The sequence below is a fragment of the Gastrolobium bilobum genome, unplaced genomic scaffold, assembly GCF_033153095.1.
Source record: "Gastrolobium bilobum isolate Gb01-03AN ecotype WA unplaced genomic scaffold, APGP_CSIRO_Gbil_v1 utg2673, whole genome shotgun sequence".
NCBI lineage: Eukaryota > Viridiplantae > Streptophyta > Magnoliopsida > Fabales > Fabaceae > Gastrolobium > Gastrolobium bilobum.
Genome location: NW_026898407.1, coordinates 443,735 through 470,265, shown reverse-complemented (window position 1 = coordinate 470,265; position 26,531 = coordinate 443,735). Strand labels below are relative to the sequence as shown.

Below are 26,531 nucleotides of genomic sequence, written 5' to 3'. Positions count from 1 at the left end.
AAGCGTGCCTACGGGGCACGCAACAGCTTAATACAACATTTTCTCCGAACGTCCGGAAAACTCCGGATTCATCTGATCAAGTGTAATTAAAGGACAATGGTTAATGTTAAAAATTAGAGTTTCTAAATCGGTTGTGAAATTATGGACGTTTAGTGGAATCAGAGAAAAATTTAAATTAATTCGAAACGCGTGAGGTGGCAGTGGGCCTCACCCCACTTAAGTGATAAGATGACAACTTGGCAAAGGAACTATTCATCTTCTTCTCTCTCCCCTCACTCTTGCAAAACTGTGACCTTCCCCTCTCCCCCACCATTTTTCATTCAAATCTTCTTTCTCACTTAACTTCATCGATTCTTAACCGAATCAGATGATTCTTGTCTTGAAATTCGATGGAAACGACCACCCGAACCCGTTCCACCGATTAGTTTCCCTGGAAACCCTCTCTATTGTGAGAAAAGAGGCATTTACTGCCACGAAATTATTGAAGGATTTGTGATTTTGGGGTTGATTCCTTAAGCCATTGCTTGTGGGGTGCTTGGAGGAGCCTTGTGACGTAATTGTGAGTAAGTCTCTTCACCTTTTGATGGTTGATTCATGGATTAGAATTTATGAACCCAAAGCTTGTTTTTGATGAATTGTGTTGTTAGAGAGCTTAAATGAAAAATGTGTATTAGATGATAATGTCTTAGAATGATGTGTTAGAGCGATAAATGCAATGAAAATTATTGGTGAAAAATATGATTTTTAACTTAAGAAAATTTGATGGTGCCATGACTTTGGGTTTTGGAATGGTGTTAGGATTGTGTTGGTGAGTTGTTGTATGATTAAATGATGTTATAATGGGATTGTATGAGGTGTGGAATAGTTAAAATTGATTGAAATTCCTTGGTGTGGCATTGGATGCAATTCGGCCATTTAGGGAGAATTAGGGATTTGATGTTGTTGACATTGTTTGAGTTATGTATTATGTGTTAAATGATAATTATATGGGTTGTGTGGTGGTTGGAAGGTTGAAAAACCAATGGAAAATTCCTCGGTAGTGTTGAGTGGTTAAATGGGACATAGAGCAAAATATTAGGCAAAATGACGTTTGAAAGACGTAAAATAAAAAGTGGCACTTAATATGGCCGTTTGGTGACCTAAAGATGCCTAAGAAAATGAGAAAGAAAATTTAGAAAAATAAAATGTAAATTAACACCTTTTTGGCCGAACCTACATAGTGTGGGGGTGATTTTTGACGTTTTCGTATTTTGATAGATTTGTCGTGTATTGATGATTCGTACATGGTTGTTGTAGGTTTCCGTACGTTGATTTGAACCCCGAACCGTGAGTTCGGTGGATTGCTCTCGGTCCTGGACCAAGTGGGATTGAGGTAAGTAAGTGGAATCATGCTTGTGTAATTGATAACTTGCATGTTGTATGAATTTTAAGTAATTGGGAATGTCCTCTGTGTAGGCATTTCTGCTGTATAAAGAGCTCGAAGAATATATTACTCTGGGAGCTAAGTGAAGAGGACTATACAGGTAACCTCTTGGTACTGGGGTTTGATCAATTTGTGTGTTCCACCATGCCCGTTGAGGGTGATGGTAGGAAGTGTATGTAAGTAATGTAGAATGACATGATCATGCATTTAGTATGTATGTTGGTACATAGTATGTGCCGAGTCTCTGGCCAGTAGACAGTTTTCCTTCGGGCGTTTCAGACTTCCACTGGATAGGTCTCCGAGAGGGAGTTCCAGTTGACCTAGGGTCGTGGTGTGTGATTCGGATAGGAGCACACTAGGAAGTCTCGAGTGTATATGGATGGAGGTTGCCTCGGTTGGATGTTCTAGGAACACGCCTTGTTGAGATCCGTAGGCTTATATGTCGAGCCATTAGGCAGGACGTTGCGTGGTATTGGTAGCGACCATTCCAGCTTCGTCGTATTTTATATCCCTATGTTCCCCAGTTTCTCTAAATCCCTTGCTATATCCCGTTTTCAAGATGTTGTTTTATGTTATTTATATGCATCGAAGTGAGCCATTGGACTGAGTTTTCTCCGGAACCTCTGGGTTACTGAGATATATTCGTATATCTCACCCCGTCTTGGGGGCTTTATTTCAGGAGGTAGCAGTGGTGCAGGAGCGGCGGGTAAGAAGCCCGTAGGGTGAGTCGTTGGAGGACTTTATACATTTTGCATTTTGATGGCCATTGGGCCTAGTTAGACTTAGGGCATGAACATTGTATATGTTGATACGATGAGATTTATGGTCATATTTGTTAATGCTATTTTTGCCTAAGTCTAGATACATGTAGTTTATGACATTTGGAGACTTATGAACTATGTTGTAATTTGGATAATTGTAAATATGGTATTTGGATCTTGTGTAATGTGAAGCATATGTAATATGATGAAAGGACAATAGGCCTATTTTAGGATTATGATTATGTGTATGATTAGCAAATGCATGCAATTGGACTTTGATGATTGAAACGTATTAAATATTAATAAAGGAAGCAATGTGATATGTATTGTATAAGTAAAATAAACTGTGATGGGTTGTAAGTGCCCCAAGGCATTGTTGGTCTTTGTGTGTGCCACCCAATGATTATTAGGTACATTTGAGGTCCTAGATCACATTAGCAAATTTGGGAATTTTAGTAAAATCAAAGGAAACTCTGGCGAAATTTCTAGAAATTGGCATAAGTTAGGTGAACTTCGCGAGAACATATCTCCCTTCACAGAGGTCCGATAGGGACGTGCCATACGCCATTTTGAAGATTGAGATGTCCTCTATCTTGTGGTAAAATTTTGTAAAATTCTGGGTTTGAAGCCGGCCTGTAGAAGGCAGAGAGTGCAGACTGCCCATTTGCTCACTGCACATGTGGCAGTTCTGGATTGGTTTTGGGAAATTTATTCCCGCTTCGTCTCTTAGTCAAATTAAGTGTATGATATATAAAATTAAAGATTGAGGTGTCTAGTTTGTTGTATAAAAATTTGAGAGATATTGGTTGAGTGGATTTTCTGCAGTAATTCGTAGAGTGAGGGATGTTTGGTGCTGTTTTGGGATTGGTTGGCAGTTTTGCTTGTCCAACTTCAATCGGCGATATCCGATGCAAACGAGCTCTAAATAACTCGTGTGATAGCTTCCTAGAAAGTTAATTGAGCGTAAAATAATATATCAAAATATGGGAGGCTTGTAGTATGTGGTTTATCCGCAAAAAATTAAAGACCGAACCATGTTCGGATAGATAGAAAACGTAAAAGTGAGAAATTAGCTAAGTGGGTTTATGAGAACCCCTTAGTGACTTGTAGTAAGTAAAATAAGTTATAAAAATAGTCTAAGTAAGTATTCCGCAAAGATTTTACACTTACGGTCACAACTTTTAATTATTACGCTTTTTATTGTTTTAAATACTCGCATAATAACGGAAAAAGTTTACTCGCATTTTTATAAATGAATGGATGTGATTGTAACTGCGCTTAATATCATAATTAATGTTAACAATACCGGTGTACAACGGATTGTTACACTAACAGTTAGACTCTTATTAGGCTTAAGTCAGATCAAATTAAAAATTTTTGACATAAACTTAAATTTTCCAAAGCAAAACTTATCCCAATCCAACCCACTCTTGACGACCCCTCACAATTTCACATAATTATAGTCATATTAATATGAGAAAAACTATTCTTATGTCACATGACATAAGTTTTCTCTCCTACACATTCTTCGATAACTGTGTCACTTTTTTTTCTTTTTCTTTTTTTTTCTTTTTTCAGGTAGTGGAGCCCACTAGTTTGTCTCTGTGATATAAGATAACTATCTCCTTTAACATGAGATTAATAAAACTCTATTAATATTAGTCTTATGGGAAGGGGTCACGACAACCGAAAAAAACACATACCTATCCGCCCAACTCTCATTTTTTCATATAAATATCCCTTTATCCAATAAAAAGTACCAAATATTCACCTGGCCACCCGAACTATCCGGAAGTAAGAAGCTGCCAATAAGACACATTATATATGGGGATTAGTATTTTTTATATTGTAATAGATAAAATTATCTTTTATCACATATAAAATTATATGAGTCATTTTTCTCTCTCTTCTCTTTATATAATCTTATATAAGTCTCATATAATTATTTATATATATAAAAAATAATTTTATCTTATATAACATTGATAAATATTAATCTCTTATATATGCCCTGTAAAATATTCAAGCTATTGCTCATGGGGAACGGATACTATTAATTTTTTAATGATTTGTTACATTTATAAACTCCTCCGGATGATGCAGGTGACCAGGTGCATATTTGATACCTTCTAATCGGGTTGAGAGGTAATTATATGAACAGAATAGGATTTGGGTGGGTGGACTGACTTATTTTTATTTTATTTTTAAGGCGCAATCTTGTGAATTCTGCGAAAGCGGTTGTGACAACCTAAAAAATAAAAAGTAAATATGGAAAGGTACCAGCAGAAAAACTTTGCTGCATCGGCTTGGTGCTCCTTTAGTCCCTTTTATTAAATTTTTTTTTTTAAGATTTAAAGAGAGATATAAAAAAATATGAATAAAAAGAAGAAAAAAATCTCTTTTTAATAAAACTCAATCCTTCCGGTGCACCAAAGTTTTTTTTGGGTATCACAGCATTGCCATTGACCCATTCCAAATGTAAATGTTTCCCATGGAGGTAAAGTGATGTTTATTCTCAAAAAAAAAAAAAAAATTCCGTTGGATCAAAGAGCCTATACAGCCATGTTTTACATGCACATTACTATCGTCAAATGATAAACAGTAGGTGAGTCTTTTTCTTTGCAACTAAGAAACGACTTTTGGATTTACATCCTTTTTTTTTTTGGGTACAGGCATCTACATATCCTTTTCCGTGCAGATTCATCACCCATCTTATAAGATAAAAGAGATCTTCATTTCTACATGCAAGCCACCCTGAAAAGGAAGAAGGTGCTTACGGGTTTAACCGAGGTTCACGAGGTCACTTCGCTAACCTGATTTTATACATTAAAAAAATATAAATATATATCGTATATGAAAAATTCAAAAAAAAATCAAACCACCAATCATTAAAAATTCAAAATATACTTAACATAATTCAACCAATTACATCCACAAGTCAATATTCAAAAGCTAATCAAAGTATAAAACACATATTTCAATGGAGTTAATGAAAAGTAATATCACCTTTCTTGTCCTTCTCATACACCTGTAACAGTGTGAAAAGAGATCCCTTACCCAATAGAGAATAGCGGAGGAGAGGCGGTGCACGACAAATTAACAGTGGGGAGAGAAGAACTAACACAGTGGAGGAGATCACCGGATCAGGGAGACTGGGTTTGGGAGAGAAGATTAAAGGAGAAGAAGAAGAACGATTCATATTTCAAATCTAATTCTAAATATAAGCAGCAGCGAGATTTTTGTTTTGTTTTGTTTTTTGTTTACACATCAAACGACGTCATTTCGTGTATAATTATTTTTTTAAAAAATTATGTGACCCCTTTAACTCCTCTGACCCCTGAGTCATGGGTTCAATCGGGGAGTTTAGAGGGGTCAACATGTAAGTAGGGTCTAACTACTAACTCGGACCCTCAGAGAAGAGGTCAGTGACCCGGTGGGTCGACCCCAGGGTGGGACGGAGTTTTAAAACACTGCTCCAAATATTGCTAATTATTTCTGAATTATATGAACTTAGTTTATAAAATTATAATTGCAAATGGGCTGATGTGTTATTAGTTGTAATTGTGTTGATTGTTGTTTTTTTGGGGCAATGACTACCAAATTGTGTAGGCCCACTTTGCTGTCTATCTTTGTTAAGTTTCACAGCAATCAAAACGCATAGTTTTGTTTAGTGAGAATGCTGATGCTTGAAAACCATTTAGCTCATGACACCGCATAGTAGAGAGCTGTTGGTACTGCACCCCCAAACCAAACACTGAGCTTACTTTCATTCGACAAGATCTAATATTGCACTCTTTCTCACTTTTTCTCTTTTTTCTTGTTCGTTTCTTTTCAAAGTTTGAATCTTTAAGCTGTTCTTTTATCTAGGTTTTTTGCTAAATCTTTTTTCTTTGTATATGTGAAAGCCATGGACAAATCTATGTAGTTTTTTCATCTGGATCTTTTGCTTTTGGCCAAATTGTTGGGTTAAAAGAGATTTTTTTTTATTGAATGTTTGAAGTTTTAATTTTTGTTAGATACAATCTCCATGGAGGAACCAGAGAAGGGGTTATCTAGTTGTGGGACTTCAGAGTCCACAGTAACCCATGTACATGAGAAGTTGACAATTTTTTTTATGTCCACACTTGCGGTCATAAGCGCCTAAGTAGGTTCGCCGCTGGAGTTGGGTGAGAGAAAAGGATCAAGGTGAAGCTTAAACTTTAGAGTTGTTTTCCTCGTGTGTGTATATATATAGTCTTATATGATGCACTTACAGTTGGTCCATTGCACATGGCCCAACCATTGATTCAAGAAGCTCAGAGTAATATGAGTTGTGGCCTAATAAGTATAGCCCAATTGTTGAAAGAAGCAATGATTTGAAATATAAAAAATTATGATCAAATTCAAGTCCCAATAAAGTAGCATATATGATTTTGATTCATTTGACAAAAAAAGGAAAGCAACACATTTGGCATGATTTAAGATCTAAGATTTGGAATGTGTTTTGAATAATTTAATTGTAATTATCTATTTATTTTTGGAAGTTAGTTACCGTTATATTTATGTTTAGGGTTTAGGGTTTAACTTTCTGTTTAGTCACCTTTTCTATGGATGTTCGACATCATTTGATATCAGAGCCATAGGTTGCCTTCAACCAATGGCTGAATAGAATTGTAGAGGTTATCGGTAGTGGAGTTGTGAAGGCAAGGGACGTGGGTTCGTTCCTAAAGAAGATAGATAACCGTGTCAAATAGACCAGCGTGACATAGAAAATGAAAAGCTCAGTAGGCGGATACAGGATTTGAACCGACAACTTGTGGAGGCTCAGAGCATGAAAATCCAACATTTGGAGTGGCGACTTGTGTGGACAAAGTTGGCCATTCAATCTGAAGAACGAATGAAATTAGAGAACATATTTGATGACGAAAAGGAGGACGTCAATCCCTTGGGGATTCTAAACTAGAGACAAAATTAGGAAGTACGACCTGGTTCAGTCCACTTTTCAAGATATCGAGATGCAAATCAACATTCTTGACTTTGATGTCTATGACACAGTTTATGATGATGATCCATTGATGATGATTATCTATTTTATGATAAAAATTCAGTTTATGATGATAATCTAGTAGGTGATTAATATGATGTTGAAAATCTAATCGAGAAAGAATTCTCCATTGAGTGTTTACCTAAAGAGATTGATATCAGTGAAGATGAACAAGATTCGAGGACAAACATTTTCCTAACACAAGAGAATGATATGGCTCAACCATTGATTCAAGAAGCTCATGAGTCAATCAGAGTTGTGGCCCAATAAGTATGGCCCAATTATTATAAGAAGCAATGATTTGAAATATAACAAATTACGATCAAATTTAAGTTCTAATAAAGCAGCAAATATGATTGTGATTTATTTGGTAAGAAAAGAAAAGCAACACATTTGGTATGATTTGAGATCTAAGATTTGGGATGTGTTTTGAAAAATTTATTGTAATTATTTAGTTATTTTTGGAAGTTAGTCACCGTTATATTTATGTTATTATAAAAGGGTTACTCTTTATTTTTAGGATTTTGGATTTTAATATTTTGGATCAATTTATAATTAGTCTATAAAAAGGTGCTTATGACCCTTATTCTATGAGTTAAATTTTGTTATTTTGTTAATAGAAATTGAGAACCGAATGATTACTCTTTTGTCATATCCCAACTTTTTGTTTAGCCACATTTTTTGTGGATATTTGGCATTATTATACGCTCAAATAGTGTATGCATTTTGGAGACATTTTTTTTTTTTTGGTGAGTGGAGACATTTTTTTTATTTAAAAAAATCTCATGTAATCTAATCAATGAAGTAGAATGCATATCTAATTAAGTATGTAAATCAATGAAGTAGAATGCATATGTAATTAAGTATGTAAATTATAATAGCTTTTGCCACTTGGATGTAGCCACATAACTCCAAGTGGTTGAAGAAAAGTGAAGATTAATTGAGTAGAAAATTAAAAACAACTTTGACAAATACATTTTTTAATAATATCAGTAAATATTAAACACAAAATAACTGGTGGAACACAAAAAGGAAAAATAATTAGTAATTCGAATTTTCTATATACCAATATACATTTAATTCAGCAAACTTAAACGAGAGCTACTTGGATCAAATTAAAAAAGAGATCGATTACAAAAAAAAAAAAGGTTCAAAAGAGAATAATCGCGATTAATATTTATAAAAGTCTGCATATATATATAATCGCTAGAGATGAAAACTAGTTGGGTTTTAAGCTAGTAATATTAAATGTAAAAACCTGATTAAGAACTTTTTTATGAGATAATAAATTTTTTTATTGACAAAAAGTTAATAATATATTATTTCTTAAGTATATTTAGAATAAAAGTAAAAGTCATGTTAATATGTATATCTATATTCTATACATAATAATAAAAATGTTTTGAGGAGTTTGTTACCATTTTTTTTTTTTGAGGAGTAAGCAATGATAATAACAATTATATAAGTATTAAGTATGTAATCGAGATTAAATTAAAAAGTTATTAATAAAACTGTAAAATAAAAAATATGTAAGTTTTATTTCTCGTAGTAATTTAACATGTCAGAAAAAAAAAACCTTTCCTTTATTTTGCCAACTTGAATGTAAATCATGTAAATATTGAATTATATATAACTTATATTAATGGTGTACAACATCTGCGACGAACAAATAAAATGAAATCTAGTTATATAGTTATTAAAACTTAAATACGTGTCTCTGTATGAACTTTTTTAAGATTAGAAGTATGTTTGGATTAATTTATTTTACTTTATAAAATTTGCATTAAAAAAAAATCTCTTTAGAGTATTTTAATTATAATTTATCAAAAATCGATATAAGTTAATTAAAAAATATATTAAATATTTGTATTTTAACTAAAAAAATTATAATTATAGATTTTAAATTTAAATTAATCGTATATTCAGGTAAAAAATAACTTGTAATTATAATTAAAACGAAATTAAGCCCCAATTACATCATTATTTTACTTTTCCATGCCATTCTATATTATTATCTTGATAAGCAATCCAAATTTTATAAATTCCTTAACAGGGACAACAACAAATTGTGTTCACACTTTAATCAAAAGAGCTCTCAACAATGGTCTTCCCTCATGGTTTCTGTTTCTCATGTTTGTCTGCTCAACCAAGGACACCACCACCAGCATTGGTTGCATGCTTTCTGTGCTGGTCAAATTTGAATATGGTGAAACTCGCATTGTTTTGTCCAAATGCAATCACAAATATCTAGTAAAACTTCTAGTTATAGTTTGTCTCGTATACAATTGGTGGTTTTGTCAAAGTTATCATTATCATTGATCACTCGCGGGTCAATTATGTTGTGTCACTTAACACAAAATCATTGACAAGATATCCATAAAACTTTCCCCTTAATCCCATATCGAGAATTGTAAGGACAGGACAGCCCACCTTCGCGATAAGTGTGTCATTTTAAATGACACATCTTATATCTTTTCACACTCACAAAGAGATGAGACCCACACTTTTAAATTTTTTTTTCCTCATTCTCTCTTTTATGATTTATCTTTTTCTCTCATTTAAAATGACATAATTTTATGTCTTTCAAAATGATACACACTTCCCCCCTGTGACTAAATAGGATAACGCGAACCATTGATCAATTGAAGAGTTACGAAAACCCCAACCTAATCCAACACATTATGAGTTGTGGACCTGATGAGTCGATCTCCTATTCTATTATTACAGTCATCACAAACTCGTTTTTGTGTATGTGTGTGTTTTTCAAATGAAAAAGTTATTACGCAAAAAATGTTTATAAATTCTTTGGATGATTATTTTTTTAAAAAATAAAAAATAAAATCCTAAAAACAAATAGTTTTAATAATTGTTTTTCAGAAGTTAGATACATAACTTTTGAAAAATATTAAAACAGTTATGGACCGACACAATGGGCTCCAAGATTGGATAAATAATCTAGCTCAAACCCATCCTTTAATAAGAAATCTTTTATAAAAGAGGGGTTTCACCATATGCATCATGTAAACCTTACTCTCTTTGTTGTTAGTGTACACATATACCATCTCCTTTAGCTCTTTGCCCCTCATAGTGCACAGTGAAGGGAGATAATTCTCTTTTCATTGTTATATTTTACTCTTTTCTAAATAAAATTTAAATTCTTGAATACTAACATATTCATTTCCTGTCATATTTTCCTTTCCTTTTCCCTCATCGCCTCTTATATATCAAAATAGTTTGGATGGACGCCCAGTTTGAGATGTAAGACTATTTGTCTCTCATAGTTTAATTTTCAACTTTATGATTCAAATTAAGAAAACATCTAAAAGATAAGTAGTGAAATTATTGTTTTTTGTACATATAAAATTATTTTTAATCAAATAATATAAAAATACTTAAAAAATCATCATGATATTCATTGAACTAATATATATATATATATATATATATATATATATATATATATATATATATACACACAATTTTTTTAATTCATTTATTAAATTTAAGTTTATTTTAAATAATCCTATCGATACAGTTAAGTAATAATTAATGCCACTTACAAAGGTATCTTTATAGAACTAATTACTAATTACATGTTAAATAAGAATTAACAACAGAGAAATTTATATCCTTTGTTAAAATTAAATAAATAAAATTTAAAAACATTACTCTCTATGACGAAAAAAGTTATATGTGGTTGACTGAAAAAGAAATATATACAGATATTTAGGCGATAAAAAATAAAGAAGTAATTTAGAAAACAACTTTACACATTCATTTTCTCTTACCGGCCCACCATGTCAATTTCGTGAAAATTTTATGAAAGTAATTTTGTAAAAATTAGTATTTCCCTTAAAGCTAATGTTTATTTATTAAAATAAATTAATGAAATTAACTCTTCAGAGTTCAGATACAGCAAAACACACGTATAACAAAAACATCAATCACAGCGCATTACTTATATAAAAAATGGGATAGGATCGTTTACAATTTTTTTTTTTTAAATTACACTAAGTACGACCGGTCGTACACTGCATGATTAAAGTATGATCAGTCGTACTCAGTGTAATTTGTAAACAAAAAAATTTGTAAATATAACTTGTTCCATAAAAAAATGGGTTTAACATTTCTGTTGTTTTTATTGCAAATTTTTTTTCTCTGTCACACTCACATAAAAGTGAGTGGATCTTATTATTTTTTTCTCTTCTTTTTGAAATAAGTTTCACTTATTTTCATGTGAATGCGGTTGAGAAATTTTTTTTTTGTAGTAAAAGTAGAAATATTTCCCTTAAAAAATTAAATAATTTAGGGAAAAATGTTTCTGCAGTTAATGCAGATACGTTATCTGTATTTATTCCCAAAACGACGTCGTTTTGGTATTGAAATCTTAAAAAATTATAAATATAAAGACTATTATAACCCTGAAATAAATTAAAATTACAAAAACACCATGATATATGTCCCAAAACGACGTCGTATTGACTTACTGCAGATAACTTATCTGCAATAACTGCAGAAAAAGTGAACCCAATAATTTATTATCATAACCAAAAAGTAAAACATCCGCACAAAAATTCCGCACACATTGCCACGTATTAAACAGCTTACACAAACTCATCCTTTTTATTTTAAAAAAATTGTTAGGAGCTCTAAGATTAAAAAGTAAAAAAAAAATCTCAAAGTGCAGTGTATACTATTAAATGCGTATCCTATCAATTACTGTATTCAAAATATATTTTTTACGAAAGAAGTTATTTTAAGTGGTATATATTTATTTCCGCTTAAACAAATTTTTATGAATATAAAAAATTCTCTGTGTGTACAAAAAGAGTTTTTTTTGTACATAGATAGCATTATGTTTAACCTTGTTTAGTTTTCCTTTTGGGCTACAGCTCTCCTTATGTAAATAAAAATAAAAATCTTTGATAGAGCTAACTCTATTATGAGATGAATGTTTCTTACTCGAACATAATTATCTCCGATAATAATACATATGATTTAATATATATATATATATATATATATATATATATATATATAAATTAACATTTCTTCTGCCACTTTTCTGTTAATGTCTGTCTCATAGATAAAGAATGAGACTCATTAATTTTTTTTTTAATTTTTTAATTACTAGAATCCTATGTTGTCGTTAAAATTTTTTCAGCCCCTTGAGATAAGCTTATATCAAGTTATCCCTTTTAACTATATACTATCGGTAGTATATAATTATAACGTTAAAATTACTTTTTTTTCTTTCTCCTCAATCACTTTTCAGAACTTGTCTATTGACGTGGAAAAAAATAGTACATAGTTAAAAGGGATAGCTTGAAAAAAGCTTATCTTAAATAGTTGAAGAAATATTTTTCTCATATATATATATATATATATATATATATATATATATATATATATTATCAGAATACAACATAGGATTCTAGTAATTTTTTTTTAAAAAAAATTAACGAGTCTCATTTTTTATCTATGAGACAGACATTAGCAGAAAAAATGGGACTTATATTTAAGGGTTTCGATTTTCTCATGTGGTAGAAAAAAAAAATTTCATGTGGTAGAATTTTTTTCTCATGCTATAGACATATATTATGTGGGGCTCACATCTATCAAAAAATAAAAAAGCAAAAAAAAAATAATGCACAAAAATCAAAAGATCACTTATAGAAGAAAAACTCTCTTACTAGAAAATATTTTCCCAATATTTAATATATATTTAATACAAGTAACACTTACGGTGCTCGTAGATATTATTTAAACCAGCTTGCATGACTTGAACTAATTTATCCCTTTCATGTAAAAAAGAAGAGTAGAACAGTAAACACTCTTTTTAGTTTCTGTCAATATCTACGAAGTCCTTTTTAGTTCCTGACAATAAAAAAAGATCAAATTGGTCCCTGAAATTACAAAAAAAGGGGCCATGTTAGTCCTTATGTCAACTCCCAAATATGTAGAGTGACCCTTTTCTTATACTTTCAGGGACCAATTTGATCCTTTTTTATTGCCAGAGACTGAAAAAGACTTCGTAGATATTACTAAAAAGGGTGTTTACTCAAAAAAGAAAAAGAAAAATCACAATCAAAGGTTAACTCATCTGCAGACGAAGTTATAAGTATTTATTATAATCAAAATGTCAATAGTTAGAATTTTAATTATGTGTATCAAGTACTAACACATCACAAGTTGCTTCACCTTATGCTTATTTTAAACATGTGTGCCAAGTCACGCTCATGTCTTCCCATGTTGCCCCCTCGACTAGTTCATGTGTGTTTCTCCCTTCATGTCTCTCTCTCTCTCTCTCTCTCTCGTATATTAATCACCTCACGCACTCACTTCATAAACACTCCATTTTCACTTTTCATCTCTCTCCTACTCACAAATATTTAGATTCTTCCTAGACATGCCTCTAACCTGCGCCGCCGCTGACCCCGCCGTCTCCGGCGCCGGCGAGATCATGCTCTTCGGAGTGAGGGTCGTGGTCGATTCGATGAGGAAGAGCGTGAGCATGAACAACCTCTCGCAGTACGAGCACCCTCACGACGCCTCAAACAACAAAGAAGACACTCTCGCCGCCGGCTACGCCTCCGCCGACGACGCCGTTCCTCACGGCTCCGGCAAGCATCGTGACCGCGAGCGCAAGCGAGGTCCGATGAACACTTTCTAGATTTCTCTGCAACGCTTTATTATTATAATTTATTTTATTTTATTTTTTTGCTTTTTGGTTTTTATACATAATTGATTTATTTTTTAGTGTAATATTTGTGAGCTTCTTTTAGAATATGAATGTGGTTATTGATTTGTTGCATTGATAAGACTTAAGAGTGTTGGTTATTGGGTTTGTGATTACGGTGTGTTTGGTGGGTGATTGTTTAATTTTGTGTTGACCAGGGATTCCATGGACGGAGGAAGAGCACAAGCTATTCTTGCTTGGATTGCAGAGAGTGGGGAAAGGTGATTGGAGAGGGATATCAAGGAACTACGTGAAGACGCGGACGCCAACGCAGGTTGCTAGTCATGCTCAGAAGTACTTTCTCCGCCGTAGCAACCTCAATCGCCGTCGTCGTAGATCCAGCCTCTTTGACATCACCACCGATTCGGTAATCCAATGTTGTCTTATGCTAAAAATTGTTATTACTTTTGTGCCTGGAATTTGGGTTGTTTTAGGTATTCTAAGTCAACGGATTATTAATCAATCAGTGTTAATGGTCATGAAAATTGAGCTTGAGTTTCGTGAATTAAATTTCTTAGTCTTCAAATTAATAGTCAAGCTGAATACTGTGATCCCTTGTGCCGTGTTAGGAAAACAAAGTAAAAGCAAAGGGAAAAAAAGGAGAGAATATTGAACTTTTGCTATTTGGTTATGTATTTTGTGTTTCTTAATAAAATTCCTTTGGTTGTTGAAGAGAAATTCAACGGAATAGAATCACTTGATTTCAGTTTTTCTTGAACTTTGGAAGGATTGGAGAAACGTGGGCATTAATTACTCTAGAAGTCATTGTTTTGTTTCTTGGGTTTTGGTACCCACGATGACTTATTGAACTATTTTGTTGGCTGCTATTTATGTGTGATGGATTTTTAAACATTTATTGTGAAATCAATAATCAATAAATGCTTAACAATTCACTTTGGGTAGTATCCCCGCAAGGTTATCATAGTAACTTGAGTAGTTTTTAATGATCTTCTTCAATTTTCTGTGTCAGGTCTCTGCAATCCCGATGGAGGAAGATTATGTCTCTCGTTTGCATCCCATGTACCCTGCAACCCCTGAAAGCAGCCACGTGAATGGATTTCCATTGATGCCCATGTATCCAATGGGTGTTGTTTCTGGAGTCACTTCAGTCCAAGTTGGGAATCCAATGGAAAATCTCTCTTTGGGACAAGGAAATGTGGAACAGAATGAGCCAACCAAGCTAGTATGTACAATTCCTGTTGTTCCAGATCATAAAGCTTCTACAGTGTCTGATATCACTGCTAGTTTGAGTTCAGCTGTTGACCCACCAACACTGTCCCTCGGGCTGTCCTTGTCATCTAGTCAAAGACAAACATCATCAAGACATTCAGCTTTACATGCAATGCCGTGTTTCAATAATGGAGATAGCATCATAAGCGTTGCTTGAGAAAGATAACATGTGATTGTGGTCCATATCTAGAGCAACTTGTATTCATAAAAATGTTTGCATCTAATTTACTGCCACTTTTGGTGGGAGCAAGAATAAGATGTTAAAGGGTTAGAGAAGGCAAGGTAATAAGTGACCAGATTTTATCCTTTCGTTCGTTGTACAGACCCAGGAAAAGTCCTGGCATGTTCTTCTTGTTTGCTTGGTACGACCTGAGTTTATTGTTTGTTGGGCCTTTTACATTTATAGTAGATATAACTGAAAATAACGAAGTACTTTCTGATAATTACTGATTATTCTGGATGTGGAATGTACCTATAAAGGACTTCTAACTCTTCTTTCGGGAGGAATTATCGACAAGAGTTTAATGGTTGCCAGTGTGTGTCATCTTGTTAGCAGACGGACACGTTTTTCTTGGTCAATATATGACCTAATTTGCTCCTGCCATTAATGGTTTATGATAGTTGTAGTAGTATCAGAACTGTGTCGGGTTTGTGAGCTTGCATTATCCCTGTTTGTGCAAGACAACCTTAGTTTCCATTATTCTTGTGGGGCGTGACTGCGTGGTGTTGCTGAAAAATGGTCAGGAAACACGAAATGCTTGCTGCACCATACGCTCAAAGGTTCCTCAATTCCTGTGCTTATTTATTCTGGTAGTGGGTTTTCATGACCTATTGTGTGTCAATGCTCAGAGTTGCACACAGTGGGGCCGGGGTTGTCAATTCAGTTATAGGATAAAAGAAGTGTCCCACATGATAATCGCACTAAATAATTGAAAACTTTCAATTAAGATGAATTGGTGGTTTTGTGATAACTAGTTGAGATTTTTTTTATTTTATTTTACTTTAACAAAGTGATGAGAGTTGAGAATGCCTGAAAACAAGTTTTGTGTCTAGATGTCAGATCCATTGTGAATTTTTGTTTCTCTTTCCGCTATTGCTATCTTTTAGAATTAGAAGGAAGAAACCCGTAGCGGCGTTAGCTTAGAAATGTTTGTCTACTCATAGCAGTCTACCCAGTACATGAACTCAATCAAACTATCAAGTGTTAACGGGGCTAGAAATTGACGGATCTGAGGTTATGTTAAAGCTGCATATAAGAACTTGTATCTTTAATATGTTTTATTGTATTATTAATTTATTTATAGGTTCGTTTTTTCTAAAGTTACTTTAGACAACTTTATTTAATGTTCGTCGAAACGACGTTGTTTTGGGACGAAAATCATGGTATATTTGTAATTTTAATTTATTTTAGGGTTATAATAGTCTTTATCATTTTAATTTTTTAATTTTTCAATCTTAAAACGACGTCGTTTCGGTGAACATTAGACAAAATTGTCTAAAGTAACATTAGATATTTTTCCCCTTTATTTATATAAACTGCAGTCCTCTAAATTCAACTGTTGGTTCATGAACTGCATTCTCTTTAGTTTTTTTTTCAAATATACCTTCCCTTTAAAAATTTTGCTGCTTCTTAAAATACTGAGATGAACTATTATAATAATAGTTGTCTTGGAAGGCTCAATTGCCTAGCCCGGCTAGGACGACCCATTATCAAAAGGTCTTAACCACCTCAGCCTTGCCACCTCTGATGCGTCAGCGCCGCTGTCATCTGCACTGCTGTTAGGCATCCTTAACGTAAGACACCAAAATGGCTTATGTTGAGAACCTCTCCATCCCTTTTTTGCCTCCTTAGGCTCCGGGAATATACACTTGGGGATCCCCCTTACTTTCTCCATGCACAACAGCTGTTGTGTGCATCGCAGTGGCTGCAAGGTATAGACTGCCTTAGTCCTTCTCTATAATAGTTGACTTCTTGCTCCCCTTCTCCTTGGTGAGACCTATAAATATTGTCTCAGTCTGCATTATGAGGGCATCTCTAGTGTATGAGTCGTTGCCCTATTAACTTGGAGAGCCATCGTAGCCGTTCACCCCACTACCCTTTTTTTGTTTCACATTGCACCTGAGACCCCTTGCTCAGCCTCAGTCTATACTATTGTTGTTTAGGAAACCCTATATCGAACATCACACCCTCTTGGGGTTACATACGTGGCTCCCATACCACTCCAACGGTTCATTGGCACCGTCTATAGAAAGAGGTAAACTCCAATTCTCATATCTTTACTAGAAGTTATGAGAAAGGTAGGAACTCCTTTTTTTCATTCTAGCATAATTACCATGGTCCTCACCAGATGAACAACTCAACCTCGAGCAGCCACTCCTGACGGTCACATTCAAACCGCCCATTCAGACTATACACCCTCTATTTAGTCAGCCTCAACTCTCCAAGCCACGCCGGCCATAGTCAGACTAGCAATGACCTTTCCAGATGTCGCCAGGGTTACCGCTGCCGTCCATGTTGCTGTAGACCCGGCTACCCAACGTCAGATGGACGAAATGAGGAGAGAAATCACCCTCTTCCGTCATACCTCCCACTTTAACCCTCAGCCAATCCTATAGGAAGAACAAGCAGAAAGCATGGATCCAGTCCTACCACCTCCACATCAGATCCACTATGGGATGCCCCAACAAATCCCAGTCGGCCAAGGTGAACTACCGGTCGGCATACAACAAGTACCATCCCAGCCGCAACAAAGCCAACCAGCCATTATACATGGTCCCCATGGTTTACTGGTCGTCACTAGATATCCTCCACACCCATTCCCTTATCAAGTAGTTGTACCAATGCCACAGACTCATTCACACACGCCGTGCGACATGAAGTCGCTGGAGCTCTTCACCTTGCCTATGTTGTACCTACCAATCATCTGCCCGCCTAACCCCAAGTCTCTTACATAATTCCAGATACACAACAACAATTGAATAACTACCCGCCCAGACCAACACCCTCTTACTTTGTCCACAACGAGCTTGACGCACTACAACCAGCCCTCCAACATGATGTTCTACGACGCCAATACGGATGACTTTTGGCTACCCATATCACTTCCTCCAACCCCTCTGGACGTAACAAGCCCCTGACCGATGCACTGCGATTGACTCCTACACCGTCATAGGACCTTCTAACATCCCCACATATGTTGGAGATTTTGACCCATTTGAGTGGATATAGAAATTCAATGCAGCCACGACTTTACACGGGAAAACAGATCTCTTCATGTGCAAAACTTTTCCTACACTTTTGGGATGAAAAGCACTCATATGGTACACTAACTTGTCGACCGGAAGCATTTCCTCTTGGGATGACTTGGCAAACAAATTCCAAATTCAGTTCGCTACAAGCAGACCTGTACCAAAGTCTGTTCACTTACTCGAGAAGATACGACAACAACCTAGGGAACCCCTCAGATCATACCTGGACCACTTCGATAAAGAAGCATTGCTGATTAATGGTCTTGACCCCAAAGTCTAATCCATATCCTTCTCTCTGGTTTACATTAAGGACCCTTCACCTACGAAATAGCTCGGCACGATGTACAGACGTAGAAGGAGTTAAAAAGAAAGCTCAGGAGTTCATGAGGATCGAAGAGTATAAGGGCAGCCAGGCAGACGAAAACCTCGGGCGAGATGGGAAGAACAAAATGCAAATTGACGAAGAGAAAAAATCTCTAAAACCCTCAATTAGACACACCAATCACATCTACCAGAGCCCCCCGTCCTCGTGTTTTCCGGGAGGTTATGCTAATTTTTTTTTGATACAAGTGAGAATTGAACATATAACCTAATATAACATACCTAAGCCCTTCATCACTAGAACAATCCTAGTAACTTCTTATGCTAATTTTATTAGTATAATTATAAAAAATGAATAAATTAAATATCATTCAAATGCTTTTTAATTAGAACTTACAAGAATAATATTAAAATATGATGTGTTTTATAAATATGTTAGAGATATACAAAATAAATAATTTAGCCTCACTCAACGCCTTAAGGTTTTGGGTTGAAGTGCATGATAAGTGCCACTTCAACCCAAAACCTTAAGGCGTTAGGTGAGGCTAAAGTATTTATTTTGTATATCTCTAACAAAATAATAAAAATTAGTACTTGAATGGAATTTTGATATGTATTTTATTTTTCTCTATTTGAAATCAATATATGTAATAAAATGTATTCCTAGTTTATTAAAATTTAATTTAGTTTAATTACTCTATTTTTTAAAATTTTAAAATTACTATAAAAAATAAAAAAATTGAAAGGTTGAAAAATGTTAAAAGTGTGAAAAGAGAGAATACAAAATCAATAAAGGAAAACAAAAAAATAATAACTTTAAAGAAATAAGAAATAAAGATTTATATATAAAAAGGGGGAAATATTTGTCCTTTTAAATGACACAATTTATGTCATTTCACTCTCGTAAGGATGTGGGACCCACGCCTTTATTTTTTTTTGTCCACTCTCTTAAAATGACTTAACTTTAGATCCTTTAAAATGACACACACTTTTTCCATAAAAAATCAACACATTTGTACTAGAGTGAAATTCTAACCATTATTTAAGACACATTATTTTAGTTATTATATTAATTCTATGGGTAAAGTGAGTCTTACGCTCCGGCATAAAAAATATCTCTCACTGACTCATCGATTTATGTGCTACTTTTTTTTAAAGATGTGAGACCCACATGATTTGTTGTCTCAATGGTTGGAGATAGTGACTCTCCTACAATAGGAGAGTCGCTTTACCCTAATTTTATTTATATATTTATTACATATATTTACATAAATTAACTTCAATCAATTTAACTAGGGTTTGTTTTTTTTGATGTTACTTTAGATAACTTTATCTAATGTTCATCAAAACAACGTCGTTTTGGGACGGAAATCATGGTATTTTTGTAATTTTAATTTATTTCAGGGTTATAATAGTCTTTATCACTTTAATTTTTTAATTTTTCAACTCCAAAACGACGTCGTTTCGATGAACATTAGATAAAGTTATCTAAAGTAACATCGGAAACTTTTTTCCCATTTAACTATTGACACATTATCCCAGTACTCCAATCAAGTTGATAATAAGTTTGAGTTCGAGTTCAATAACATTGTTCGTAAAACTTAGGCATAGTTAACCATATTTTATAAGGCTTTATTTTTATTATGTTACATAACATAAAATCATCTTCCTACACACACAAATTTTATATAGGACCCACTTTAAATTTTTTCTCTTTTTTCTATTCTCTCTCCTCTCTCTTCTTTTTGTGAGAGTAGGAAATTTGTTTTTATGTTATGTTACATAACAAAAACATTTCCCTATTTTATATTGATCAATTCACTCTGGAGTATGGTTATCTTTTAAAGGGTACTATATTGTAAATTTTATTATATCCAAAGTTAAAAATAACGTAATGTTTATAATTTTAATATTCAAAAAATTTAGAATACCTTATTGTATCTAGGAAGATATTTCCTATTTTACATAAAGGGAAAAACATCTATCCTTTTAAAGGATATAAACTTATATCATTTTAGATCCTAACCGTTGATTTTCGTCCATCAACGGTTATAATCTATTTGGTCAAACTTAATGGGCCAAATTTATTATTAATAATTTTGATCCAATAAATTATAATTGTTGATGGACGGAAATCAACGGTTAGGATCTAAAATGGTATAAGCTTATATCCTTTAAAATGACAGATGTTATTCCCTTAAATAAAATATTTATTCTTTAAAAAATATTTATCATTAGTTATTTATTTAAAAATTTAAGAATATAAATATAAAATAAAAATTATCAATTGGAAAATTTAAAAACACCTAAGTAAATGAGTCGCCATAAATTCAAGTGCCGAGATGAGATCAATTTTCATTTTTTCAATCTCTCTTTATGTCTCAAGCTCAATGTCATATCGAACTAAATAATTTGATTTAAAAAAAATAGAATACGATTTGGTTTCAAAACCATTTTAAAAAAATTATTTTTATGGACTGATTTTATTTGGTTCCTTATTTGTTTTGTTTAATTTGGATCTTTTATACATCCCTTATCCAAATATTCTTTTGTTGATTGGGTGGGATTGGCTTCCCAACTCCTTCACTGCTAAATTACTTTCCAAATAAACAGAGGAGAGAGGATTCCACATACATAAACGTACTAAGAGAGGCATAAGAAAGTTAAAATGGTGGAAGCAATCTGAAAACACAAAAATAGGAGATTAAGCAATATCGAAGAATCTTGTTCTTTTCCCACTTTTGACTTTATATTACATGTATGATGAAATATCAAACCTTTCCCAAACATGTGGCTAAGATGATTGATTAATTAATGATAGTTGTTAATAGATATAATAAAATTAGGGGAGGTTATACTTACTACTTCTTTTTCTTACTATCTCTTACTACTAAATCTTAATCGTTGATTTTCGTCAATCTAACGGTTGTAATTTATGGAGTTATACTTATTAATTTTCAATAAATTATAACTATTAGATTGACGAAAATCAATGATTAAAATTTGATAATAAGACGTAGTAAGAAAAATAGGTAGTAATTTCCCATAAAATTATTCAAATGCTTTCACCTAGACTTGAATTTTATAGGGAGAGCTAATTGCCTGAGTAAATTGCTTTCACCAATAATTAGTTATTGTTATCCCATTTTTTTAATAAATTTAAATAGTGAAATTTGAGTGTTAAAAGTTAGAAAGTTGCTTAGGTCTGGTTAGCCATTAACATCATATGAAAATAATTGGCTAAAAGGGTTTTTTCAATTTTTAAGGAAAAAGTTCAAAAACTGCCTTTATGATTTATTTTTTTAGAGTAAAGTATTTTTTGGGTTCTTAATAAATATTATGGGGCTCGATTTAATTATTAAAAAAAAAAGTTGACTCGTGATCCCTCTGAAATTCAAAATAGACCCATATTAGTCATTTAGAGGGACTAACGTGAGTCTTCTTGAATTTCTGAAGATCACGATTTCGACTAACTAAGTTTATTTTGAATTTCAGAGGGACCACAAGATGACTTTTTTTAAGGAATTAAAATGGGCCACGTGATTTTTGTTGAGGACCCAAACGGTACTTTACTCTTTTTTTATCAATTACGCCTTATTTTATTTTTTTTATCATTTATTTCCCTTGTAGTTTTTACATTCAAGTCCACTGTTGCGAAAAATCGGCAAGTGTACCGGTCTTTCCAAGTAATAAAAGGGATAAGTAGAGTATCGTCTCCACGAAGATTGAAGCACCAAATTGTTATAATTATTCCTCTCTTGTTGGATTAATGAAATTGGTTTGAGAATAATTGTGTTTCGTGAAAATTGAGAACAATTTAAGAAAGTGTGAATAATTCAAAGAATCTTTAAAAATTCAAAAATGAGATATTAAAGGTTGAGAAAATATTTAAGAGAATATTGCGATAAAGAGACGCCAACACCTTTATGATCCCCACCTTGCAATCTGAATTAATGTTTACATTTAATTTAACCATTGATCAAACAATTCACCATCTTTTAATTGATTAGTTAAGCCCTAATTCCTTAGTGATCTTAACTTTATTAACCCTATTAGAATTCTAATCCTTTAGAAATCCCTTTTTAGGTTAAACTTTTGAAATCAGTGAATCCTTAATGTTTGCGGTTCATGTAGCCTATCCCTAGTGCATAAATGAACAATTACTTTCCTTTTTGTCTGGAATTAGAATCCCAATATCCCTATTGAAAACTCTAACCCTCGCAATCCCAATAGAGTGATCAGTTCTAGAAGAATTAAGAGATGAAGAACAAAGGAAAATAAATTCAATTGGAATAAACAAATATAAAATTAATCAAATTACAAGGGGTTCACATCAAGGGTTGTGACCCTTACCACAATAATAAAATACTAGCCAGACATATTCATGTCTGACAATTTAATGAATATAAAAGAGTTCATAAAAAGAATAAAACCAGAGAAGGAGAAGAAGAATTCTTCAATCTTTCAATCGCTAGAAGTTGCTCTTCGATCTCTGCCTTCGTAATTCTCTCCGTCCGAAAGTTCTCCTCTTTTAGGGTTTCTGCCTCCTTTTTATATCCTCTTGCGCGTCTTCCAAAATTGCCCTTCAAAGCACGCAGACAGGTTTTCCCGCAAACTGGTGCGGACTCGAGCCATTATGGCGCAGGATCGCGCCAAACTTCAAAACACGAAGTTAGCTTCCCGTAAACTGGCACGGACTCGCGCCACTATGGCGCAGGATCGCGCTAAAACTCTGAAAATTGTCTTAGAGAAACTGGCCCTGGCTCGCGCCAACTTTCTAGAAATTGGCATAAGCACTATTGGATCAAATGGCGCAATTTGCACCATACTCAGCAACTTCAACTTCTCTCCTTCACTTCATTTTTGGTGTTTCCTGCTATTAAAATGCATAAATTGAGTGAGAGAATGATTGAGAAGGAATAATCAGTATTTATAACATTTATGACTATTTTTCAACCATTATTGATTAATTTCGTGCTTCTTTTAGCTTAGAAAGCATCATATGCTGGACGCATATCAAACAATTCTCAGATTTAGATGTTGCTGTCCTCAGCAATAAACAGGATTAAAACATGGGAAGCAAGATTCAATTAATCAGGCATAACATTGCACAAACAATCACAAAGATTACTATACTAAGCATGAATGATTTCTAAGTCAAAACTTAAAATGATGCTTTTCAACTTCATTCAATTATCTAACTTGATTACCCCTCACAAAGACATAATATTCACTCATCACTCAGTGTTTGGGGGTATTCATCATCACTCATTCCATCACAGCCGTTGCACTATCATAAGCTTGATCTTATTCTCAAGTTCTTGAAGATGAGGAACACCAAAACATGCATGATTGATCAAAAGGGCTTCTTAAGGTTATAACTTGGCTTGACTTAAGGTTAGGATCATTTGGAAAGTAGCTGAATAATCATTGAGATTGAAACACCCATTTTTATTACGACCCAATCATATCTCAATTCAGGTTTTAGCTCCACAATTTACTTGAATTCATGATTCACCATTTTTCTCACCTTTTTCTTCATCATTGATTTTCAATTTTTCAATTTATTTTTCTTTCCTCTTTGAATTCATTTGAGGACTATTCTTTTCTTTTCCTTTTTCAACTGCTTGACTTCTAGTGGAGCTCACCTCAATTACCTTTTTTTAACTTTTGATTATTGACATTTCAATCTCAATCAAGGTAAGTTTTGATAGAAGTGGTTTAAACAGTTTCATCTGGTAATTGAACAAAAACGGTCTCAAGCTCAACAAGGTTGGCAATGGATGATTTGTCAGGTTGCTATTTGGCCATAGGCTAATAGAATAAAATGCCTTTATCACTTCAACCAACACATGCATTGGAGAGAATTAGATCAAGTTCTAGAGTACTAATGCAGTGAGGACTCTCTAAAAAAAAATTACTGTATAGGCTCAAACCTCACCAGCTGTGGTATCAAACTAGACTCTTTTAATTTCATTCCAAGCATCATTATCCATTATTAACATAGAAATCAACAAACGAGCAATCATAGTCTCTATTCATGCTCTATGCAATGTCATGACATGGATCTATATAATGCAAGTTTCCTTATTTTCAACCAAGGAATTGACAAAGTAGCACATCTAAATTTGAAATGTGCTTTCACATAATAATTTATTATTAATTCTAACAGAAAATAAAACTAAAAACAGAATTTTGACTACTAAACTAAAAATAAACTGGAAAGGTTAAAATAACTCCCCTGAAGTAGACATGAATCCTCTGATTTTCTGTTGAACCTTTTTGTTGTTCCTCTGTGTGTGATACCTCAAATAACGCGTATGCGGCCAATTTTCAGATTTAGAAATTTGCTGTCCTCAGCAATAACTAAATTAGTTGGAGAAAATAACTGTCACGCAAATAAAAACAACACACACATGTAAAATATCAAGCAGAAAATAACATGACCAATGTACTGGAGAATTACAACCCAAAGAAAGTCTGAAGGACCCTATCATTAACCTATAGGTCACCACCAAAAGCAGCAAAAGGCAAAAATAAACTAACATATATACAAACAAATCTCCGAAATCATTGTTATTATTTTTTTCCACGCGAGATAGCGCCACAACGGCGCAGAATCGCGCCAACTCACTGGGTTTTCGCCAAGGGTTGTGGCACGGGATCACGCGAGAATGGCGCAAATTAGCGCCAATTCTCTGGTTTTTATACTGACACTTTTTTTTTTTAGAATAAGACTGACTCAATACTTATGGGTTGCCTCCCAAGAAGCGCTTGTTTAACATCTCGAGCCTGACGGGAGCAATTTAAGCTTCAGGTGAAGCCAAAGGGACAGAAACTGGGTCCCTATTTACTCGTTCTCCATAATATAATTTCAATCTACACCCATTGACCTTAAAAGGTCTCTTAGCATTCAGAGGTGAGATTTCAACAGTACCACATGGAAATACTTTCTTAACAATAAAGGGGCCAGACCAGCGAGATTTGAGCGTACCTAGAAATAACCTCAGTCGAGAGTTATATAGTAATGCCTGTTGTCCTGGCTCAAACTCTTTTGGTTGGATCTTCTTGTCATGCCACTTCTTTGTTTTCTCTTTGTAAATCCTGGCATTCTCATAGGCTGCTAACCTGAACTCATCAAGCTCATTTAATTGCGTTAATCTTTTATCATTAGCTTTTGATGGTTCAAAATTCCAAAATTTAATAGCCCGCAAAGTTCTATGTTCTAACTCTACAGGAAGATGACAAGACTTATCATACACCAGTTGGAATGGGAACATACCTATTGGTGTTTTGAAAGCGGTCTTGTATGCCCAGAGTGCATCATCCAATTTCTTGGCCCAATCCTTCCTTGAATTGCCTACAGTCTTCTCTAATATCCTCTTTAGCTCTCTATTTGAAATTTCTACTTGTCCACTGGTTTGAGGATGGTATGGTGTAGCTACCTTGTGAGTGACGCCATACTTTGTAAGCAAGCTTTCAAACTGCTTATTGCTGAAGTGGGTGCCACCATCACTTATGATAGCACGAGGAACTCCAAAGCGGGTGAAAATATTCTTTCTTAAGAAAGAAACTACCGCCTTTGCATCATTCGTAGGCAAAGCAACCGCTTCTACCCACTTGGACACATAGTCCACAGCAACCAAGATGTAATGGTTCGAATATGACTTAGGGAATGGTCCCATGAAGTCAATTCCCCAAACATCAAACAGCTCTACCTTTAAGATACAGTTGAGGGGCATCTCATCTTTACAGGATATGTTTCTCGTCCTCTGGCATTTGTCA

General features: G+C 33.8%; 1 protein-coding gene across 1 annotated transcript; it reads left to right on the top strand.

Annotated features, from left to right (window-relative positions):
* The first annotated feature begins 13,461 nt into the window (after positions 1 to 13,461).
* On the top strand, positions 13,462 to 15,636 carry LOC133315835 (transcription factor MYB1R1-like). The gene is made up of 3 exons (XM_061517514.1): positions 13,462 to 13,860; positions 14,105 to 14,313; positions 14,917 to 15,636. The coding sequence occupies exons 1-3, from the start codon at positions 13,617 to 13,619 to the stop codon at positions 15,331 to 15,333; spliced, it is 870 nt and encodes a 289-aa protein (XP_061373498.1). The 5' UTR covers positions 13,462 to 13,616; the 3' UTR covers positions 15,334 to 15,636.
* The last annotated feature ends 10,895 nt before the right edge of the window (positions 15,637 to 26,531 follow it).